This window comes from Cloeon dipterum, chromosome 2 (genome assembly GCF_949628265.1).
Source record: "Cloeon dipterum chromosome 2, ieCloDipt1.1, whole genome shotgun sequence".
Taxonomy (NCBI): domain Eukaryota; kingdom Metazoa; phylum Arthropoda; class Insecta; order Ephemeroptera; family Baetidae; genus Cloeon; species Cloeon dipterum.
The window spans coordinates 18000259-18023129 of NC_088787.1; the positions used below are offsets into that span (position 1 = coordinate 18000259).

The 22871-nt window shown below is 42.3% G+C and overlaps 1 protein-coding gene across 1 annotated transcript in view; it reads left to right on the forward strand.

Moving 5' to 3' along the window:
* Nucleotides 1-239: 239 nt before the first annotated feature.
* Nucleotides 240-22871, forward strand: part of LOC135935564 (neuroligin-4, X-linked-like) — a 30268-nt gene continuing 7636 nt past the window's right edge. The window contains exons 1-5 of the mRNA XM_065477997.1: nt 240-1495; nt 11917-12078; nt 12162-12359; nt 12449-12737; nt 15978-16344. Of these exons, the coding sequence (XP_065334069.1) occupies nt 1054-1495; nt 11917-12078; nt 12162-12359; nt 12449-12737; nt 15978-16344 (1458 nt within the window). The 5' untranslated portion in view covers nt 240-1053. The remainder of the gene's footprint in view (nt 1496-11916; nt 12079-12161; nt 12360-12448; nt 12738-15977; nt 16345-22871) is intronic.

The window sequence follows — 22871 nt, forward strand, 5'->3', positions numbered from 1 at the left end:
GTGACGTCAAGCGAAAAAATTATGCCAATTTTCCGCGACAAGAACGCCGGGCTGCATTTAACCAGCAAACTTTTTCGGCGCGACAACGTCTTTAATCATCATTCGAGGGTGTCGCCCTTTCTCTCGATGGCTTGTAGTAGTTTGGCAGCGGCAAGTGTGTCAAGATCGAGCCGGCTGGTGTAAATAAGTACGCACGCAGCCTCCCTCGTTGCCGCTCGTTGCAAATAACGAACGGGGTGCCGCTGGCTGGACCAGGGCCCGGTCATGCGCGCGAAAACACACGCGCGTTGCTTCGTTCGTTCGTTGGCGGGCTCGCAAATTAGGCAAACACACCAAGTGCGTGTGTATGTGTGCGATTTTTTATACGTGCCCGCGGATAAAGAAATAGTAAGGAATAGTAGTCGGAGTAGTACTCGCGGCAGGCGTCGCGAGAGCGAGCGGGCATCACACAAATCAGCCATTTGGCCGCGCGCCACCGTAGCCTACGCCGCTATTTTTAGGCCCTTTACAAATAAAGCGGCCGAGATGTTAGTCTCTCTCAGTTTGAGTGAAGCGTTGGGCCCGACACAAAGCGCCATTAAAAAGTACGAGCCGAGCAGGAAAAATGCGTCGCCGTCCGACGTCTCCAGCAGCTGTTTGGCTGCTGAGGTGCGCCGCAGAAATCGGCTAGCTGCGAACGGGGATGCCACCGCGACCCTAGTGCTTGCGTGTGTTTGTGTAAACTTGCTGACTTGACTGCTAACTCTGCGCCCCCAACTTTGATGTTTGGCTCCAAATTTCATTACGAGGCGGCTTTCGCCTTCTTTGTGTGATAAGACTTCTTCTTCTACTTCTTCTTGGCTGGAACAGAAAGTTTTTCTTCACATACAGCCGCGTGCATTTCTTTCCGATATTTTCGGAGCCCCCACAATCCGTCCGTTTGTTATCCCGTACCAGTCAGTCAGTCTGGCGGCCGACAAGCCCGAAATAGTGCCGACACCATTTCGATTTCACCGCTGGACTTGGTCGTACTCCAGCTGTTTACTTGTACTCCGCAATCCAAGGTCAAGTGCAATGACGCTCTTGCTCGTGCTGCTCGCGCTTTCGGCTGCGGCCGTGTGTCCCTCGGAGGCGGCCAGCGAGCCGCAGCCGCCGCCCCCGATCCCGGTAACGCGCGAGGTGGTGATCAAGCAGGGCAAGTTGCGTGGCATCTTGCTCAGGGCAAACAATCCAAGCCGCGGCAACGTGGACATCTACCTGGGCATCCCGTACGCGGCGCCGCCCGTCGGCACGCAGCGCTTCATGCCGCCCGGCTCGCCGCCCCCGTGGCCCGGGGTCAGGCAGGCGGACAGCTTCGGCCCAGTGTGTCCGCAAAATCCGCCCGACATCTCGAACGAGAAGGAGGCCCTCAAGGCCATGTCAGCCGGAAGGTACCACTACCTCAAGAGGCTGCTGCCCTACCTCAGGAACCAGAGCGAAGACTGCTTGTACCTGAACATCTACGCCCCAAGCTCCAGTAAGTGATCGAAAGCTTTACAGTGAGTTAAAAATGAGCTCTTCCGTGTCATTTGCTAACAAATTTTAACAGACCGTCAAATTCTGAAAGCAAAGCTAGTGATGTGAAAAGATTGACAGTAAAAATCAATGAGGTGTCACTTTTCCACGCTGGAGGATGTATAAAAATGGACAACGAGGGTCAGCTGTTGAAGGGAGAATGCGTTTCATAATAAACATAAAATGATGATTATGACTTGATATACTTAATATTTGAAAATAAAAATGAACGATGACAAGATTTAGTTTAAACTCAGAAACAAAGGAACCAAGGGAAAATATGCAAATAAAATGGAAAAATTAATTTGATATTGGTTATTGATATTGATAAAATGATTTTACCTTCAAATCGCGAGGAAATTAACGTAAATGTTAGTAAAACTGTTAAAATAGAACTTAATAAAACATTTTAAGGCTTATATTTAAAAAAAAATGTTGCCTTAAGGTGCATACAATTTAGCTTTTAATTTTTCTTTTTGAGGACCAACATGTTTTCCTATTAACTTACAAATAATTTACACGGTTTATTCAAACTACCCAGAAAACTTCTCATATTATTAAAAGCTTAGCTAAATTAAAAGGAAGTTTAAATTGTGTCTACCAGCCTAATAACTGGAGCCAATACAGATATAATCTTGGAAAACTGACTCATTTTTCTAATTTTCTGGCCCGTATCGCTTTAAAGCTTTCAGTCGCATCATAAAACATCTGCAAGCATAAAAACAAATAAAATTTGCAGCGGCCAAATGTAAAACTTCCCCCCCCCCCCCCCACCTATCTCTTTTTATAAAAAAATAAGATTTTTCGGAGAACACGTCATTTTTGGTTAACCAAGAAATTTGAATGTTTTCAGAATGCGTTAACCAGTTTTCATTTTGAATCTAGAAGGATATATTCTAATTTTGATACTCAAAAGAGAAAAACGTTTATAAATGTTTTCTTTATCGGCTGGTCCTCGTTTCTAGTCCCTGCGTCCAGCCCAGGGCGGATGACGTCAAAAAGTAAGGAGCAGTCGAAACCAAAGGGGAGTCAAAGTGGACCATAAACGACGAGAAATAACTAATTAATATATATATATATATATATATACACTCTTGGCAAGGTTACAAATTATACAAAATCTACTTGTTTTCATAAGACATCCTTTTTCCGTCAAAATTCGGCAGTCCTCCCGTATTTATATTGATAAACGCTCAAGTTGCGTGCCAGCGGGAAATTCTTTACATGCTGAATGGGGGCGGCTTTACAAGTAGTAAGGAACTTATCGAATTTCACGCTGTGTTGGGTACACAGGGAATTTAATTTTAACACGACTTTCACAAAGATGATGTGAGGCACGAAATATTATTTCTCCTTTGTGGCCGCGGCCACACATGCCAATTGGCAGAACTTGCGGCAATGACAGCTTGGAGCAGAGAAGAAAGCAAACACGACTTTCGTCACTCCCTGGTGCCAAATGTTGGTTGTGGTGCAGCGGCGACACCCATACCGGTCCACAACTCTTTTTTCCTTGAAGGCAGCACAAAGCTGCGAGAAGTAAAGTTTTAACGTGCAGCTCAAGTCCGACCCGACAAATGTGTGTGTGTGTGTGTGTGTGTGTGTGTGTGCGTCTCTAAGCGATTGCCGGTGCTTGTTCCTCTTTTTCGCTTTTTACACCGCAACAGCATGTCGTGCTGCCGTTTGTAGTAAAGTTATTGGCTGGGCTTATCAAAAAAGTTATTTTGAGGGTGTCAAAGTTTAGCTATAAAAAACCGATTGTTTGGCTTAAAGGTAGATAGGGAAAAGTTGCTTACAAGTTCGACGCGAGCTGTTAGCGGTGGCACGAGAATAAAATAAAACACGCGCATTTCTTACTATGGACAGCACATTTAACAACAATTTTACGCCTTTATGATTTCTAGCCCGCGAGACTTTTAACGATGATATTCTCTTACAGGGAGTGACGTCAAATTCTTGGCTGGCGTGCAAAAACGCTGGATTTGGCTCATGAACCGGGTTAATTTGCCGTTCGTTCCTGCTTTTATTAGTCGCTTGCCTGGTTTTGGGAATCGATGGAGTCACCTTGTCGGTATTTCTGTTTATTTCATGGTCCCTACTCTTATTTCAACAGTTTATTAACAGATTATCTGTTGTTACGCGTAATTTAAGCTTACATTAGTCTAAATTTTAGTTGAAATTTAATGCATCTTCCTCAGCAAATAGCAAGCTGTTCATTTTTCCTTATTTCTAAAGAAGTTTCCTGCTCAACTAATTTCGGCTACTGGCTGCAGCCCAAATACATGAGCTAGAATGGAATACGAGTTACAATTATTAGAATTTGTTCATGAATTTGCATTAAACAATTTCCATAAAAAAGTAAACTATAGTTCAGCAGGAAATTTCTGCGTGGCATTACGATAAAATAAACAGTTCACCAAGCTTAGCGTACACCAAGGAAGCTTAACTGAAATATTATGCATCCTCGAGACCTCGAGTGCATCTGGCTCCATTGGCATCTGCTACCAGTCTTGAAAACCCCTTTAGAGAGATGTACTTTGTAGGAAAAGAATTTGTCCGATAAAAATCGCAAACTGTCAGAATTACTGGAATTTGTCCGACAGGAAATTATCCGGTTTCAGACAAAATCCAATTTTTTAGACACTATCCGATTTGAATTAATCCCTTTCGAACAAAGTTTAGTCTTTTGGTCAAATTCGAACAAGGAAACGCGGTCCAATTAATAATGAAACCAAAATTGTTGTCCTTGAGAGAAAGGAATGAAGAATGATTGAAAATCCTTTCGTGAACTTTTAAATAAGAATAAAAGCAGTACTCTCAGTTGTTATTTTTTTAACATTTTTTTACAACTGACTCCCTGGTATCCTAGTCCATTGTCGCCGAATTAGAGAACTTTGACCTGCTTGCGTTGATGGTCCATAAACACCAACTTTCCGCACCCTAAAATATAAATTAATGGCCCTGGACTGCGTTGCTCGTGCTGGCTGTGCTTTTCCTGTCGTTTAATTTGCCGTAAATCACGCGATTTGCAATAAAATGTAGAGCCACCAGTGGGTAGTTTGCTGTGCGGCGACTATTGTGCGCGCTTGGAGGAACGTTTGTTGGTTGCCGGGACGCGCGCGCGTTTCACCACACGAAATGGTAGATGTTTATCTCGGGAAAGCACCCTCTCCTAATTCCATTTTCCGTGAATTTACGAGGTGCTTTTTATGATTTTACACACAGGCTGTCACCCAGTCGGTTCGTCACCTAGTTTCGCCGCTTGCAAGCACCCATTCCGGCGTGTATAAAAGAGGCGCTCCGCTTGCCTCCGGAGTTTGTGTGTATACTGCTCTACTCTCGACGGGAGCACAAAGGCGCACACTTAAAATTATATCAGAGGAAGGAAATCGAGTTTAAGCATCCAGAAATTCCCTGCCCCGCCTTCTTTTCATCCTGCTCGCCGCGTAGAACCGCAACCGCATGGTTTATCACTTTGATCTGCGTCGGTGCCGTCATTAAATGCGTGCGCGCTTATCAAACTACCCCTCGAAAAGTTGAATCTGGTGCGACATTTATTCGCTATGCGGTGAGATAACGCGCGTGGCATTTCATAATAAGCTGCCTGGCTGTCAAGGAAAGAACGATTATTTCCAGCGACACAATGTTGTCCTATGTAGGCGTTTTACATGACAGTTTCCCGACTCGGCTGCCTCCTCTTTTCCTTAAAAAGCACCGGAGACAAATCTACGTCGGTATTATTACTACTGGGAATGGTGTCTGACTGTTGTTTAGCATTTCAGTCGGTTCAACAAATGTTTGTTCTTTTTGTGCTTTGTGCTGCCGCTGCCTGCCTGCTCCGACGTGAGAGCGAGAAAAGTTTTCAGTTACGACTGCTGCGATAGCTAGGGCGTAATAAATAAATGAATTCCCTTTGTTTACAGTGCTGCGAGAATTGAAGAAGGAGAAATGTGTGATCACGAAGCAGTCTTCCACGATTCCCTTTTAATAGGGGTAATGTTTGCACCATCTACAACGCTCGCGAACAAATTAAATGGCTCTACGTTATTTTCTCTTTGATACTAGTGCAAGATAGAGTAAAAAATCTAGATGATGTGTTTGCTCAGAAGCAGAAACTAATTAAAATGGAAATTGAATATATTACATTTAAATCATAGAAACGTCTTTGTTGTTGCTAAGAACTGTCATTGCTACGTGATGTAATTGTCACAATGAATTAATTATAAAAAAATAATGATAATTCTTTAAGGTTGACGGCTCCTTTCAGAAGTGTTTGTTTTATCACGTGATCATATATGCGCGTAAGTTCTGGACACTTACGGAGTGCTTTGATATACAATGAGCAATGATAGATTTAATCTGTAAATGTCGTATTTGGGTTTGTTCCTTTCATTAATAAATAAATTTTCTTTTAGTTTCAAAGGCTTCCTAAAATTTACACCAAAGACCAACAATCGAATTAATATTCTTTAACGAGCTGGTGTTAGTTGATCGGGTATCAGGTAATATCCAGAGACCTAAATTCAGAAAGATCTTAAATATATTTCCACTGGGCCGAATTTTCGCAGACAGCTTAAAGAGTATACTTTTAGGAGACCTAAAAGCCATTATTTATTTCCTATTTATCAAAATCTCTATAAAATCTTTGGTCCTAAAATTTTCTGGGCACACCATATCGATGCAGAGCCAGGATCTTCCATAAATGCAGTTACAGCTGCGAGGATAGACATTTTGCCGCTATTGGACCATTTAAAAGTCAGATGCTGAATTAAAAGTTTTCAACAAACTGTCGTTATTTCCATTTAGCTAAGTGATCTAGCGGAGGACACTGTGGGTAATTAAAAATAAAATAACAGTCTTTTTGGAGCAGGAAAGCCGGCGGCTGCTTTTGTTCGAAATGTGTCCGTCAGAGCGGCAGAGATTACCGAAAAGCCATTCCGATGGTCGAATAAATGTCACCCAGAAGAGCCGTTTACTTCTAAAAATTGGATCCTTTAATCTTGGCGCAGCCCAATTAGCCGGTCGGGTTAAAATTAGAGCTCGCGCCAAACCGTTAAGCGGCGTGCAAAAACCGTGTGTGTGTGCGCCATGCAGTAAATTGAGTAATGAAAATAAAAATAAATAGAGGGTTAAATTGTCCCCCGGCGGGTGGAAAAGGCAGGTCGAGTGGAGGGGGTTGGGTGGGGGCGTGATGCATTCTCCGCGTGCATGCACTGCTATGTTCGCGAGCACTTTGCCAACTGCATAATTGATGGAGTGCAGCCTCTCTGCCTGTGCACGGCGAAAAGTAATTTTAATATTGCACGTGCACTGTCAACATCAGCGCCGATTAATCGAGTCGAGAGCGCGCGGGCGCGTTTTGAATGAAGTTGACTTAATTGCCTCCTATTAACTTCTGACCGGCAATTTGAGGAGCGTGGAGTGCCTAGTTCTGAAGGGAATTTCATTAAAAAGTGCTAAACTTGCTGATATTGATTGGCTGCCGCGCGGCCCCGCCCCCCGTTATTATTGCTGGTTTGCAGCTCTGCAAGCCGCTTTTCTCACATTTTCGCAAACAATGGATGTCTTTGCGGAGAAGCAACACTCACATACATATTCAGAGCTTCAATTAGTGTCCTTCCCATGAATATCGGAAAGCGTAACAAACGTTGTCATATCAACCTGTTCTCTATTTTCAGAGAAAGTGAAATAACGAGAGACGCGTTCTTTGAGCAGCTCATAAATCGGTTATTATAAAACGCTGGTACTAGAAAATGTTTTGTGCCTGCCTTGGTAGCATCTTTAACAAGCTACATGATGTTTTCAGTTTCATCATTAAATTATTTGAGCCTCTTTTGGGTTTTGGAAAAAGCTTTTGTAAACTTGCAAAGGACCGTCGCATTAAATTTGCATGATACGCAGAAAAGAGGTTGTTTTTAGATTTTAATTTTTGTGATGAGCTGTAACTTGCTATACCGCCAATTTTCAAAAATAAAAAATTTTGGCTCCAGTCGCGCCCTTATCATGAGGGGTCGTAGCACGTAGGCTCTCATTGTAAAGTATCCTAACATGTTAGGACCCCCCATGTTTAGAGCGCCAGTTGGAGCCATAACAGAAAAAAATTTAAATCTGTAATCTTTAAATCTGTGGCGTCAATAGCGTATTCGGAAACTCGAATCGGCTACCTTGTTAACCACTTGCAGTGCGTCAAAAAAGCGAGCTAACTTGTAAGTTAAACGGTTTTGTGTGAGTTCCCGTCCCCCGTTTTAGGTATTCCGTAAATCAACGAATAGAAGTCCAATTATTTCATCACCAGAAATGCCTTCCTTGAGTGAAAACTTCAAGTCTCTTTTTAACATTGAAATTGCTCTAATTATTGAACTAGTTACGATCTAATCTAAAGCTTTGGAAAAACCATCAAAGATCAGCTGTTTTGTTTTCAAAATCAGATTGCGATGGAAAATAGTCTTTGAAATTCCTAGAAATCAAATTACTATTTTGAATGGGAAAAAACATATTAAATTTTAGTTTTCTGCCTATAGGTACTTCGCAAAATATTGTTCAAATACATATATATTAAACATATTTTTATCTATTTGTATCCTTCAATACATAAAAAAATTGATACAACCATTAAAACTTTCGGAAAATCGGAATTATTTGTTTTAAGTTTAGTAAATTCAGTTTTTACTTCTAGTTTATTACAGATTTATGAATGGCATGTTTTGAGGCTACCCACTAAAACTCTAACTTTGTATTTGTTACTTGATTCTGAGTTAAAATAAATTTAAAAAAAGTTTGCTAGTTTAGGCCTGGTTGTTTCTGTTCTTAGTAATTTTGAGTCTGAAATTTCCGAGTCATGAATGGAACATTTATGTATGTGTGCATTTAAGGCTACAAAATGTAAATTCAATCAAAGCTTGAAACAAAAATGTTTATTAACTTATTCGTGTGCTCTAGAAGATAAACAGAATGAAGCAAAAAACAAACTCGAATAGTTTCTAACGGATCATTAATGAAAATTATTTGCTTGCAGCATCTGTTCTAGTCTGATTACTTGTTGACAGTTTGAGACGATTTTAGCTATTTTGCTCATTACACTAATTTGTACAGACATTATTTTTTTATTTATATGGTGTGGTTTTTATACACAGGCGCGTTTACAAATAACGGTTAACCACACACAACATGGAGGAAGCTGAAATTTAAGTATCAGTGATAAATACACAGCGAAATAGCGATTTAATTTGATGTTTGGATTGTATGCGAGAGATGATGCAAAAAGTTCTTGCCGCGGCTCATAAAATATAGGAACAGTGAGCGGAAAATCGGCGCTCGCGAACACAACATTCAAACAAGTTGAGCCAAAAGAGTAATTGCCCACTTTTACGACTGATCTTATCCGACGCTGTGCAAAATTCGTATTTTGCTGTTTGCCGAGCGAACGAACGAAAATGTAAACACGCGCGGCAAACGCAGTGTGCTCAACCCGCCACGCGTATGCACTTATTTTTAATCCAATAAAATTGTTCGGCCTATCTCCGTCAGCAGCTCATTCTGCGCGCATACATATATTTATGAATTGTCGCGCCACCACCAACAACAGCAACATTCGCTTCGTGCATGCCCATAAAACTTGCCAATTTCTGCCGGAGTGACGTTTCTGGGTACGAAATACGATCGACAATGCGACTGGCATCGTAAAAGGAGCGCCGAGCCGCGCAAACAAGGCCGAGAATAAGGCATCTCGGCGTGTTTTTGCTCGCCTCGCGGCACTGCCTGCGCCTTCAACGCTCCTCCCGCGTGTGTGAGCAACACTACAATAAATACATATACACAACACACTCGCCCGGCTTGCCATTTGTCGGGAATAGACGCCGGGCGCGCGCGTGTCACTCTCAGCCAAAAAATATGACAGATACAATCTGTAAACGTTTATTTTCGAACGCTCTCCGTGCATAGTCTGGCGCACGAATCTACGTACTTGCGAACGCGGAATGAAAAAGAGCGGCGGAGCGCTCTTCTTCTCGCTGAAAAATGCGCCACTCCGCCTCTAATTACGAAAATAATCTGGCGCGCACACAACACTCAGCCAGCCGGCTGAAATCACGCTTCTTTGTGCGGCGAAACGGGTTTTGTTCCAGTGAAATCCTTTTAATAACCGGCACAAGTGGTCGAAAAAGCGAATTAAAAGCGCGGTAAAAGGGTCAGCAAAGTCGACTGCCTCCGTATACATTTGGATAAATAGATTCCGTTCTTAATTGGCAATTCAAGGGCTGCTGCTCTGTGCTCTCTTTGCCGTGTGTCGCGTAGTTCATGTTTCACGGACTGTCGCCGACTTCGTAGTTGAATTTGCTGCTTGGGCGTTTTTCCTTTTGCATGCACAATTTTCCCTTGCTCAATTGCTACAACAACTGCTGAAAATATGATGCTGCTTCAGGGCTCTAAAATCCTAAGAGGCAAGATAATTTTATTCCATATTTATGTTCATTCTATTAAACTTTAAAGAACCAGCTGACGTGTTTGATAAATCATTTTACATGCTGATATTTTGGTGTAGTTATCAACCTAATTTTTTTTCAAAAATAAACATTTTTCTGCATATCATTTTTAACATATGTCAAGAAAACCATAACTTAAAATTGATTTCATTACTTAAAATTGTATAAAAAATTATAAATGGAAAAACTGCTGTAATCTGACATTAAAATGTAAACCATATGTTAGTTTCAATTAATTGCTAGAAACACAAATAATTAAACGTTCAGTGTATTGCTGGCTATGAAAATATTTAAAAATGCAACTATACAAAAACGATTCTATTCCTGTTTATATCTTGAATACTATCACTTCCTGATTATCTTAGTTATAATACTGCATTGTTAGTTGTCTCGTAGAAACCATGCTTCGCTAATCAATTTTATTATTGAAAAGTAAAGAGCATGTTTTTATTAAACACAAAATTAAAGGTAACAATAGATCCAAAAGATTGACTATTCATTTACGGTTTGATAATTCCAATGGACTTTGAACGAAATTGTTGCAATCATTCAGAATATATTTGCAATGGATTTTAAGTCCTTTTATCATTATGTATTGCTTTTTTATTTTATTAATGGTTTATTAAACGCAAAATATGCGTGCAACACTCTACATCTAAAGGTTAATCAATTTTTACACATTTTCGCTGCTTCTCTCAAAGTAAGTTTTCTTGCTGTACACTTTTGGATATGATATTTTTCACAAGTCTCGCCACAGAACTTACATCTACAATCATAATTAGGCTCATAGTGAAACGTTGCATTATTACAGAAAATATAGTGATATCCATGACAAGCAAATCTTGCAAAAATATGTCTATCAGGAAAATCAGGGCCACGCCAGTTGTCATTAATCATAGTTTCAGTCTCAAAAAACTCAGAACAAATTAACAGTCTATTTGTTTTCTTTTCTTCACAGAACTTTATATACACATCAGTCTCTGGTAGATTAAATCTAACCTTTAAGTCAGTTACATATAAATTGGAGTCTTTCGCAATCAATTCATAAACATAACGAGATCTATTATACTTAGAAATTCCAAGCACTTTTTTAAAATAGCGAGTTTTCACTCTTTCTAGATTTACAAAATCCATGTTAGTTAGATGTGGCCAGATAATTTCAATTCCATATGAGGCTGTTGGCGAGATTTTAAGGTCGAAGAGTTTAACCGCAGTATTGATAGAAAGCCCGTTTAAATTTTTAATGCTATAAGTAGCCATTAAAGCTGCTCGCACTCTTTTTTCTACATGTCTCGAAAAGGACGTGCCCGAGGTTTGGAACACAACACCTAAGTATGAGAATTCAGACACAAATTCAACATTTAAACCATCTAATTCAATTTTATCAGTTTTCGCATATTATTTGCTTTTTTTATTTTGATGTTTTTTATTGAATTAGGCTTTACAAAATGAAACAATACAAACGTTTTAAATGCTAAAATGAATTAATTTAATGCGATGAGTCTGTTTAATCAGTTTTTATCATCATATTGCAGTAGAAATAATTTTGCTAAAACTTCAAATTCTATTTTCGTGTGGTGGCTATTTCCCTAAATAGTTTCCATGTTGAAAACTGTTTCAAGTGTTACACTGTAATGGTGTTGCAGGCAACTCATCCTCACCTCTGTTTAGCGGTGCTCTCTGCCTGCTGCTTGGGTCGAATGTGCACCTCTATGGTCGTAAGCGTTCCTAAAATTAAACGCAAGGGACATGGTTGAATTAATGGATGAATTTTCCGCTAAAACTTTTCCCCCCACAGCGCACGCATGACTTGAAAAATGATTACAGACGGCTCACGGAGAGCTCACATTCTTATATAGTTGTCCAATCTCCTTTTCTAATTTTCTATCTCGTCAATGGTCCACAGGTCAGGCGAATGCTGCTCGGAACTTGCCAAAGTACCCGGTGATCGTTTTTATCCACGGCGAGTCCCTCGAGTGGAACGGAGGCAATCCGTACGACGGCTCCGCCTTGGCCAGTTACGGCAGCGTCGTCGTCGTCACTATCAATTTCAGGCTCGGCATACTAGGTAAAATCACTTCTATAACGTCCGGACGTGATTCCGGCGTCGCAGACCAATTTGAGACGTGTGCCGTTCGTTTTCTTCCGAAGGGTTCTTGAAGCCCGGCGTGACGGGCAACACGGTGAGCAACTTCGGCCTGCTCGACCAAGTGGCCTCGCTGCAGTGGGTCAAGGAGAATATCGCAGCATTCAACGGAGACCCCAACAGCGTCACCCTCATGGGACACGGCACCGGGGCGGCGTGTGCAAATTTGCTACTAGTCTCGCCTGTGTCGCAGGCCGACGGAGGTTGGTGTGATATAATTGATTTCGACCATTCTCATTTCTGTTTGTTCGCCCTTTGTTTGAGACCACCCCGCGTGTTCCTTTGTCCGCAGGTTTGTTCCACCGCGCCATCCTAATGAGCGGGTCGGCCATGGCTGACTGGGCCATCACCAAGAACCCGCTCAAGTTCACGATCCAAGTGGCCCAGGCCGTCAACTGCCCGCTGATCGAAAAGGGCGACGAGCTCGCCTTTTGTCTGCGCCGCAAGCGTCTCTCCGAGCTGATGTCCATTCCAATTCAAGCACCGCCGTTCGTGACACCCTTCGGGCCCGTCGTCGACGGCTCCGTCGTGCCCAACGAGCCCCACCTGCTCATGGGCGTTTACCGGGAGCTATTCAGCAGGTCAGCAATACATACTAACTCGGCGGCGTTCTCGTTAATCCATTTCATAAAGGCCACGCGTTAATTAACCCGCCACTTAATTAGTTTTCACTGGCCCTTTGAGTCGCTGCCCTTTTTTCTTCCCCCGCGCGCTCCTAATTTACGCTTGTTTATCCAAGACCGCGGCGCGTGGAATTGAGCCACTCTTTAATTCGATTCGTTATTTTTGCCTCATTTAAGTTTAAAAATACCCTAATTCTCGTCGTGCAGCGAGGTGCCAACAATCCCCCCCGGCATTCTACTCAAAATTCTTGTTGATATTCGCGCGCGATTTATTACAAAAGCCGGCGGCTTTAGGGAGTTAGTTAGTTGTACTGCTCGACTCTGCGCACAGCAACAGCAGGTTGGTTAATTCTGCGCGAACAAGGAACATACGAGCACTCCGGCTGCCTGCTCCAGCGGGCCGAAACTTTTTGACAAACACAAGCTGAATCCGACGCCGGCACACACACACAGCGCGAGCTCGTCGGTGTCTGCCGCATTAAAAATTCACCGATTCGGAAGAGCGAAAGTACGGCTACCCCTGCCACGCAGCATACACTCACTCACTTATTTCGCGAGTGCTTTGAAAACAAGGAGCGCGAGTCGAGTGAGCCCAACAGCTGCTGTGTGCGCACAAGAAATGTAAATAACCAGGCCGATGCCAAGCCAATTGAAAAACCAACAGCATTCCTCTCAGCATTGGGAAAAAATACAGAGAAAGCGGTGGAGAAACAAATGTGACTTTTAGCTTTTAGCACTCTTGCCGTTGCCAGCCGTGGGTGTGTATGCGTTGTGCCTGTGAGCGGGGACACAAATTTTACCTCCCTTTCCGCCGTGCATGTAGTTCGGAGCGGAGAAATACGTACACTTCTCTGTCGCGAGCGCGCAACCCTTTCCTTCTTTCTTGCCTGCGTCCTCGTCTCGCCGTCCTCTCTTTTCTGAGGGCTATTCATCGATCCCCCTTTGCTCCCGAAATATCTTATTGTCAGTCGCTCGGGGTCGACTTGATTCTCCGTCCGCTCTTTATTGCATCCCACTCATTTAAAGGCCGGAGGTCAAAAACTGTGGGCATCGTCGCCATGACACAACATCCCACGCACGAGTGTCGGAGCAAAATATACTTTGACGTGAACGCTCGATAGATTGAATCTTTTAGCAAGCTTCTTTCATGTTGCGCGCAGGCAGGCTAATGTGTTGCGTTATGGCGTGTGCACTGCTTGTGAAAGGAAATGCGGCCTGTTTTTTCTATTTCTCTCCGGGGATTGAACAAGCATATTTTGCATTCAACGCAGACTTTTCATCGCTTTGTTGTTGCTGCTGCACAATTTCATTTTTTGTGGCGCCATGAAAAGAGCAATGTATATTAATGTTTACCTATTAAAAATGCAGAGAGAACCATTCTACTGATATTTTTGCATAATGAATTTTGCGTCAGTTCAAACAAGTGAATTTGTATCTGAAAGCCTCATAAATTCAATCATTTCCGCCTCACGCCGCAGCATCCGATTCCGAAGGCGAGAAAATCTGTTGGAATGCAATTAACGGGGAGACACGTTTGATAAAAGGCGCGAATCAATAGGCAACGCACGCATACTTTTAGATTGAAACCAACATCCGTCGCATTCATTAAAAGCGATACCTCACAAATCTTCCGCTGAAGTGGCGCTTCTGAAAAGGAATTCAACGCTGCCTCCCATTTGGCCACGCGCTCAAAAGCAGGATTTTTCCGCGTCGACCCAATTTATCTGCACGTTTATTTCCATTCCGTGTGCCTTGTTAACGCTTTGCTAGGCCTGAAATCAACAAAATAATCCGCCTTTGACCGGTCGTGCGAGAAAATCGGATCATCTATAGTTTGTGGAAACGGATTTTTCCGTGCGACAAGAAATGCCTGCATAGTGCGACACACGTTGTGCATATTCTACGCAAAAGGGCCCAAAGACAAAGACAAAACTTAAACAACCAAACTTCGCCCAGCCCGGTACTCCCATTTCCAAAGTTTCTTTAGTTTCCGCAAGTTTGGATACTCATCCGTCCTGCGAGTTTATGCAATCCTCCCCCCACCCTGCTTTCCCTCCTTCGGTCGCAAAATTTTCGTCTGCTAAAGAGATTAAACAGACAAGATTGATGGCCGGTCACGAGCGGGTAAAAAGGCAGAACTATAAAAGTGCATTTTGGTGCCTGCAGCTGCATTATATTTCAGCTGCCATGTAAAGTGTCTGCAGTAATAAATTTTACCACCGAAGTTAGCGCAATGAGAGAATGAGGAAGGGAAAGATAGAGAGAGAGAGCATCTCGGCCAAAATTTTTCAAGGGTCTTTTTGAGGTTTATGGAAATGTGACAGAGACCATTAATTATCCCGACAAAAGGACATTTTTCTCCATTCAAGCTAAATTGAACAAAGAAATGAATGGGTTGGCAGAGTAATGTTCCACTTTTAAAATAATCAAAGAGAGATAAAAAACAATGTGACCTGGGAATCGTCCTCATTTCTCAGGTGCAACGTAAAACAAGCAAAAAACAGAGATATCTCAAATTTTGATTGGATAATTTGAGCGCAGCATCCACCCATCGCAGCTGACGCTTCAAAATGCAAACCATCAGTCAGATTGTAACCAAATATTGCAAATAAAATGATGGTATCGGATGTAAAAGCTCTATAGGCTTCACATTCTGCTAAATCAGCCAAATGAAGCTAATGTCAACACATGCTCTTCTGATTTTGATCTAATTTGGCTCGCATCATTTAATTCAACTTTCTGTTTGTAATACTGTTGCTTGTCTCATTAATTGACTTGCAATATATTTTTTATTATATTTAGGGTCTTGATGCTATTAAAATTAGACCTTAATTCCTGGGAACTGTTCCCCATATCAAAAGGAGGGAATTTTTCAAGATGGTCTTTCTAATTTCTTTTGAAAATATACTAAGAGAGAAAAGGAGGGAATGGAAAGAAAAATGTCACTATAGGTTTAATTGTTCTAAATTATTCAAATTTAGAGAAATACTGGAAAATTTATCCACCATTTCAAATATCTATACAAGCTCCAGTTTTTTTCTTAATTTGAATATTTTTTATATAAAATTTTATTGTAAACTCTTCTTTAATTAAAATTCCTATTAGCTGCAGTTCATTTACTTACCTTTAGCTGAGCTAAATAAAAAATGCGATGTAAGAAGCAGAATATTAATTAAACCCCGATTTTCACATTGCCAGGTACGACCTTCTTTACGGCGTGACCGAGATTGAGAGCTACCACTTGTTGGACGCCGTGTCCCTGGCGTACGGTATGCTGGAGCAGGAGCGCGACCAGATGCTGCACAACTACATCTCGGCGCGTTACGAGCTGCGGCCAGACTCGGTTTTCGCCCGGGTGCTGCAAAGGTACAACCCAGCCTGGCAGATGAGCGGCCATGAGCAGATCGTGTCAGCTGAGCAGACCAGGGACCAACTGCTGAGCATCCTCAGCGATGCCAGGGCCACCGCTCCGGTCATCCAGATGGGCAAATATCACTCGGCCGTCAACCCCAAGTCGTACCTCTACGTCTTCACGCACAGATCAAAATATGGCGACTACCCTTCGGTGAGTTTCAACCGTAGAATTTTAATAATTTTTTATTACATCAATATGCAATTTTTTCGTTTCCCCGAGGTCTCTTTGAAGTATAATTATTACATTCAATATTTCGCCCTATGCAATTAATTTAAAAAATTTCAATGGCAAAGAAAGATGTGGCATATATATAATCTTTTCCTTTGTCGAGAAAAAGTGGAAAGGGGCTTCGGGAAACCCAGAAAATGCAGCCGTGCTAACGTCAGCAACAATTTTTTCTCATTTCAAAGCGAACTTATTCACTGCAGAATTTCATCATATTTTGGTGTTATCAGATTATGAAGTTTCGCAAGTCGCACATAAATTCCGATTATACGCTCGATTGCGGGCAGGAGCGGCTAGGCAACCAGCCCGTCTCGCGCACCGAGCGCGTTGCATACCTAGCTTATCAGTGGCGAAAGTATTGTCCAATTACAAACTTGGAATTAATTGGAAACTGCGAATCTGGACGGGCGGATGCCATTTCGGCGAGGAAAAACTTTGGAGGAGAAAACTGCTCCCAAGAGAAGGCGCGATAAAATTCAATTTCAATTTGCTCTCGGGCCGACTTAATTTGACGGCGACAAGCAAGAACGGGGGGCGAGACGAGAGCTGGAGGCGTCTGCTGAAGCTTTTTGCCATTTGCGTAGTCATTCATCAAGATATCTCTCCATCTAATAAAACTGTCAGTTCTGCTTCAGCCGCAATATGTACTTAGCCGGCGAATTTAGTTGTAAAATTCCCGGCCGCGGTACACTATATTTACTTTTATTCGCTGGCAGCGCGTTCCGCGGACAGGGCGCAGAGAACAAAAGATCGCACTCGGCACACGAGAGCGAGGATTATGATAAATTGTGTTTTCACCCGAGGTTATTTATATATATAAAATAATATTTTGGCTCGAGTCAGTGCGTTAGGCGTAATTGTAGTCGAGATTTGTGAGGCCCGGTGGGAGGGAAAATTCCATTTTCCCACTCGTGCGTCCTCTCAGACAGCCAGCAGCCTCTCGTCTTTATCACTCTGCTGCTCCATATACACACCGTCAGCAGCAGCAGTCGTCTTTATAAGAAATGATTTTATTACTTTCACTTCACCCTTACAAACTCAATTCTGGCCTCTTTCTCTTTTCGCCGCCGCGGTGCGCGTTAGAAGCAGGACCGAGTGAGTGAGCGCGCAGCAATTTTTATCAAATCGTCGAGAGAGTGGGCAAATAAATGGCACCGCTTGAAAGCCTCCCGCTCGATCTCGTTCTCTCCAGACGATGAGTGATTTCGTGCCGACGATTTTTGAATAGAAATGAACTGTTCGCTTGTCAAAGCGTGCTGATAGATTCGCACATATTGCGACACGAACGTGACTCGCACCTCACGTGCTCCCAGCTAGCCCGAGACGAAAGCGCAACTACACACACGGTGTACGTACGTACCGGCCGAGGAACTTTTTGATTAAAAAGTTGAGGCCGCCGGGGGGCCGATTTATTATCTGGTCGCAAATTGACGCGCGCACGCGGTCGCAGGCATTGTGCCGCCGCTAATTGACAGGCTGGCAAATAACAAAAGAGACCGGCCCTCTCCTATAATTGACGTTTTGCACCGCGCGCTCGGACGGGGCCGTTTTTCAGCCGGATAATAATCACCACCTCGTCTCGTCCTCGTCACTCAATATGCGATTTCATTTTTAAAAACGCGTGTTGAATATGCGAGTTTTTCAAAGTGGCCGTGTGAATGTGTTTACCGATGGGGAAATTTCTCCGAAACAAATTTGACGCTTTGAGGTTCACAAGTTGACTTAATTAAGGACCAGTAGGGCAAAATTTCGTCCATGAAAATGATTAAAAAGCATTGCACATATTTCAAATTTTACGGTCGAATAATGATGGTAACCACGCTCTGGGAAAAATTTCACAGCAAAAATGCTTTGAATTTGAAAGCTCAACAAGTTTTAAAAATGGAAGTTTCCATAAAATTACTGGATTTGCAACATTACGATAATTATTCAGCTAGATGCGGCTCAGTGCGGCGTGATATTACTCTGTAAAGGATCGTTTTAGCTTTATTTTGCTAGTACTGTTTGCCATTTCTTGCTCTTATTATTTCTATCCAATGTATTTATTGTATTGACTACTGCAAGAATAAACAAGAATATAAAGATATATAGAAAATTACATGGAGGATAGCTGTCATTTTAATATGTTGCAATATGCACTCCTAAATTTTGACCTTTTGTATTTACAAAATAAATACAAAAAACATTTTTACATGATTGAAACGGAAAATTTGAACTAATTCAATGCCACAGATATTCAGATAAACAAAAGGAAATCGCAGCAAATCATGCGATCAGAAATTATCCAGCTGATTTTCTTGCAAAATTGCTATGAATTATCTTTTCTCATATTCTACATAGTCTCTTGACGTGGAAAGGTTGTACGCAAGGGCCGTAATCAGCTCAGGATGTGGACTAGTTTCCATCATAGTGCAAAGCTCGATATGCATATCGTTTTTGTTTCTTGGGTCGCTAGCAATAGCATCCCGAACTACAAGACATACACATATCACATATACATACACACATAAAAATAAGAGCACTCCAAAACGTAAAATAGAACTGTGAGTTTTTCAAATGATTATTAATTTTTGAAATATATGAATAACATAACTTAACACATCATGTCACTTAACACCCCTCACTCATTATCAGGAGAAATGATTTTGCAACGTGAAAACTTATACGTTCTGCCGAGTCATGTGCAGGAAAAAAGGTTTTAACCGGATGACAACAAGTGTTACATGGCCATTTTTTTCTTATTATTAGTAGCACTGGGGATTGTAAGGTTGTGGGAACGTGGCAATTGCATTAAAATTATTACTCAACCATAAATGGAAGAATTTTACTCGCAGAATTTTACAGTATATATGTGTGAACGGTTTCTAACAAATATGAAACAATAGCTTGTGAAATATGGAATGAATCGAGGATTTGGATACGATTTATTAATAACTTTTACATAAAATTATGTAAAATACAGGTTTACCAGCTGACAGCCCTCATTGTCAGGGCGTGAAAAAAAATTATCTTGCGATGTACCCTAAATTTACCATTCACATTCTACTGTACAAAGTTGAGCCGTTGCTTTATGCGCGAGGAATGCGGTTTGAACCGCACGACGACACGTGTCATTTTACTTTTTAGCATGAATGAGGAGTGTCAAGTTGTAAAGCCCTGACACACGACTCCAAATTACATGAAATATATTTATTTTCCTCTTCTGTAGTGATTTTGCTGCCAAAGCTTCACCATTTTTGCAACTCCTTGAATAGCGTGACTTTTAAATAGATTAGCTCGGAATTTTCACCCTGCGGATCCGGTGTTCTGGGAAGAGCGCAATTTGTGCTGCCGACGGAAAAAACGTCGGTTGTCTCTCTCCCGGGGCATAAATTTTACTCTCAGATGAAATTTCGTGTTTTTCGCTGAAGCCCTGAAGGAATTTTGTGTTGCACGCAAACAATATACAAAACAAAAAAATCCGCGCTCCCTGCACACCTCAAGATTTGCAAGACTGAAAAGAACAAGCCTCGCGAAAAGAGACGAAGGGTTCGTCTGGAGGACGGAAACAATTCAAAATACGCCGCAGATTTACAGCATCCGAGCGCTGTCGAGCCGCAATTACGTGTCGCCCGCCTTTCTTCGCCCTAACCGGCAACTGTGCTCTGACAATGAGATTTTCCATACGTGGATTATTATCGGGGCGGCGGGCGTTATTCATTGGAATGCCATCAGCGATACACCGTGATTTACTACTGTCGTTCCTCTATTGTTTACGATCGGGGACGTGGGCGGGCGGGCTGGGCGACGCCGAACTGAACACCAGTTTATCGATTTCGGATTTCGAAGGTGCCTACCGCAATTGAATGCTGCGCGCTCACAAGTCGGCACCAGTGCAATTGTCGCGGTGAATATTTTATGCGTTTGCACGTGTAGCAATTAGTGCTAATACACGCAGCCTGATGTTGCACGTTGACTCGTCCCTGTTTTGCTGTTTATGAATTTTGACGTTTAATTATAACTTTGAGAAGCCGCCTGTGACGGGTGTGCATTATTCCATTCACCTGCTGACGCTGCACAAATTCTTCGTTTCTGCTGGAATTTTCCTGCTACCGTGCCGGTCGATATTTAACCCTTTATCCTTTTGATTCCTTGCGCGGTTGAGCGGGTTTGCATCTGGCGTTTTGTCGGTCGCAACGCAAAGCCTTCGGTGAGTCCCAAAACGGGTTTGATTAACTTTCGGTGAGCCGGCGAAGCGACTTTATCCCATGGACCTGGTAACCGCGTTTTAAACTTCAGGCTTGATTGCAATAATGTCCCAGGGCAATAATAGAAACAGACAGCTTCAATCGGTTAACGTGCCACATCTTTTGTTTAAATCCCTTCAATTTCCAGCCAAAGTGTGGCGTAATGTGTACACAAAAGCAATAGTAAATTCATAATTTTATGAGTATTTTAGTTTAAATTTTACGTTTAATTTTTTTCCAATGTACAACTTGTAAAACTGATGCATTTCGTTAGTTCATTTTAGGTTGAAATTTTTATAATGTAAATTTAACAAAAGCATTTTCTGTTTAGTTTTCAGACTGGAAAATTATTGAACTGAAATTTTTTAAAAAAAATTTAGGTGATGCTACTAAATTATTTAATTATTCTATGACTTACGATTGTTCAGCATTTGTTAAGGTTATATTCAAAAGACGAAGATGTCAAGAGTAAAAGTTCTAACTGAGTGTGAAGGGCATTTCCGCTCTCTGAAGGATTGATGTGAGTAAATTGAAGATGAATATAGTTAATACAGCCAAATCAATATGTCACAGTTTTGACATACCTCGGTGGCACGTTTTTTTCTCTGCTTTTACTGGCGGAGTTTGAATACCACCTATCATACGGTTTATATCTCTTGAAAAAAAAGAAAAGGCGTGAATAAAAGATTGCTCTCGCATATTTTATCGAAATATACCAATCTTGCAAAGTCTCAAGACAAAACACCGCAAATGCTTAAGTACTTTCAAAGTCAGTTTTTGTATAGCATAAAAATAACCTGATAAGTGATTTAGAACACTGTTGTATAGATAGAGTGAACAAGCGGCGAAGGTAAAAAGTATTTACCAACAATTTTCGCTTTTCTCCGCCCACTTGTAAATCCTCGAAGTACCTAGCAAGAATTTCCGGCCTGGATTATTAAACAGTGCATTAGTGGTGAAGTTTACGAGCGCAACTCTCGTGCTTGAAAATGCGAACTACGGCTGGTGCTCAAGCACCACGAGCGCGCGTGCATTCGATTCCACAAATACAATAATTATTGCTTTACAAGCACGGCTCGGTGTGCAGCGGGAAAAGCAGAAATTTTCCACTCATCGACCGCTCTCAATTGAACTCAAACAAATTAATCGCGTTTAGCAAGTACCAAAGACGCAGTTCGGTGAACCAGAAAAGCGGCCGTTCATTTGCATGCACGCACGTGCGAAAATTACTCTTTGGTGAAAAATCGCGGCGTCAGGCTTGTTTTTTTCCTCTGCTGTGTGCACGAGAGAAGGCGCCGCGCGTCCGAATTCCTAATGAGACGCGGCCGAGAATAATAAGTCGCGACGACGGCGCGCGGGCAAAATGCTAATTTGACGAGCTCTGCCAGCTGCCGTCCAGTCTGCTGGCGAGCTTTTTCTTCTGGCATATTTTCAAAGCACCGACCCCACCGACCGACCGACCGGCGTCGGCATTTTAATTTTCAAAGAAATTTTTCGCGGCCGTCTCGCGCGCTAATGCAAACATCAAACACTCGTCGGCGGTGCTGGCTGTGCGCGGCGCTGCTTTATCGATTTTAATATTTGGTCCGTTCGTTCGCCGCCGCTGCTGCTTTTCTCGTTTCCAGCCCATTGCAGTCGTCGGGGCCGGTGCCGAGGGCGAATTTTAGGCCACATTTCAGTTTTCTCTGCTGTTTGCCACCTCTCATTTGCGCGCCTCGCGATAAATTACTTTTATTGCCTGGCTTTTATCAACCCTTTCGACTCATCAGACGCGCGATTCGGACGGTGGATTCTAGTCCGCCGCCGCCAGATATCTGATTTTCGCCTCGCACACTCTGTTAGTGAGTTATTACCCAATTTTCGCTGCTGCTGCTCCAGGTTCATGGACCGGAAAAAAGAGTAGCTCCTTCTTTATTCCTTTCTCCCGTTCGCTGCTTTTTGAGTAATGGACGCAAGTGAAAGGAGACTGACGAGCTTTCCGGCCTGACCAGTGCGTGCCTGTACGAAAATTTGCATTCGCGAGAGAGCGGGAATTTCGCAGGAAATTTAGCCTGAAATTGAATCGCACACTAAAAGGGTTGAAATGATGTGCGCATATATGCAGATTAGTTGACGTTGAGAGAGCTGAAATGAAATTTTTATTTCGTGCCAGAACCGGTTGCTGCATTAACGAATTAAAAAAACAACACACGGAAATTAATGTTCGCTTTGTGGAATTGTTTTTAA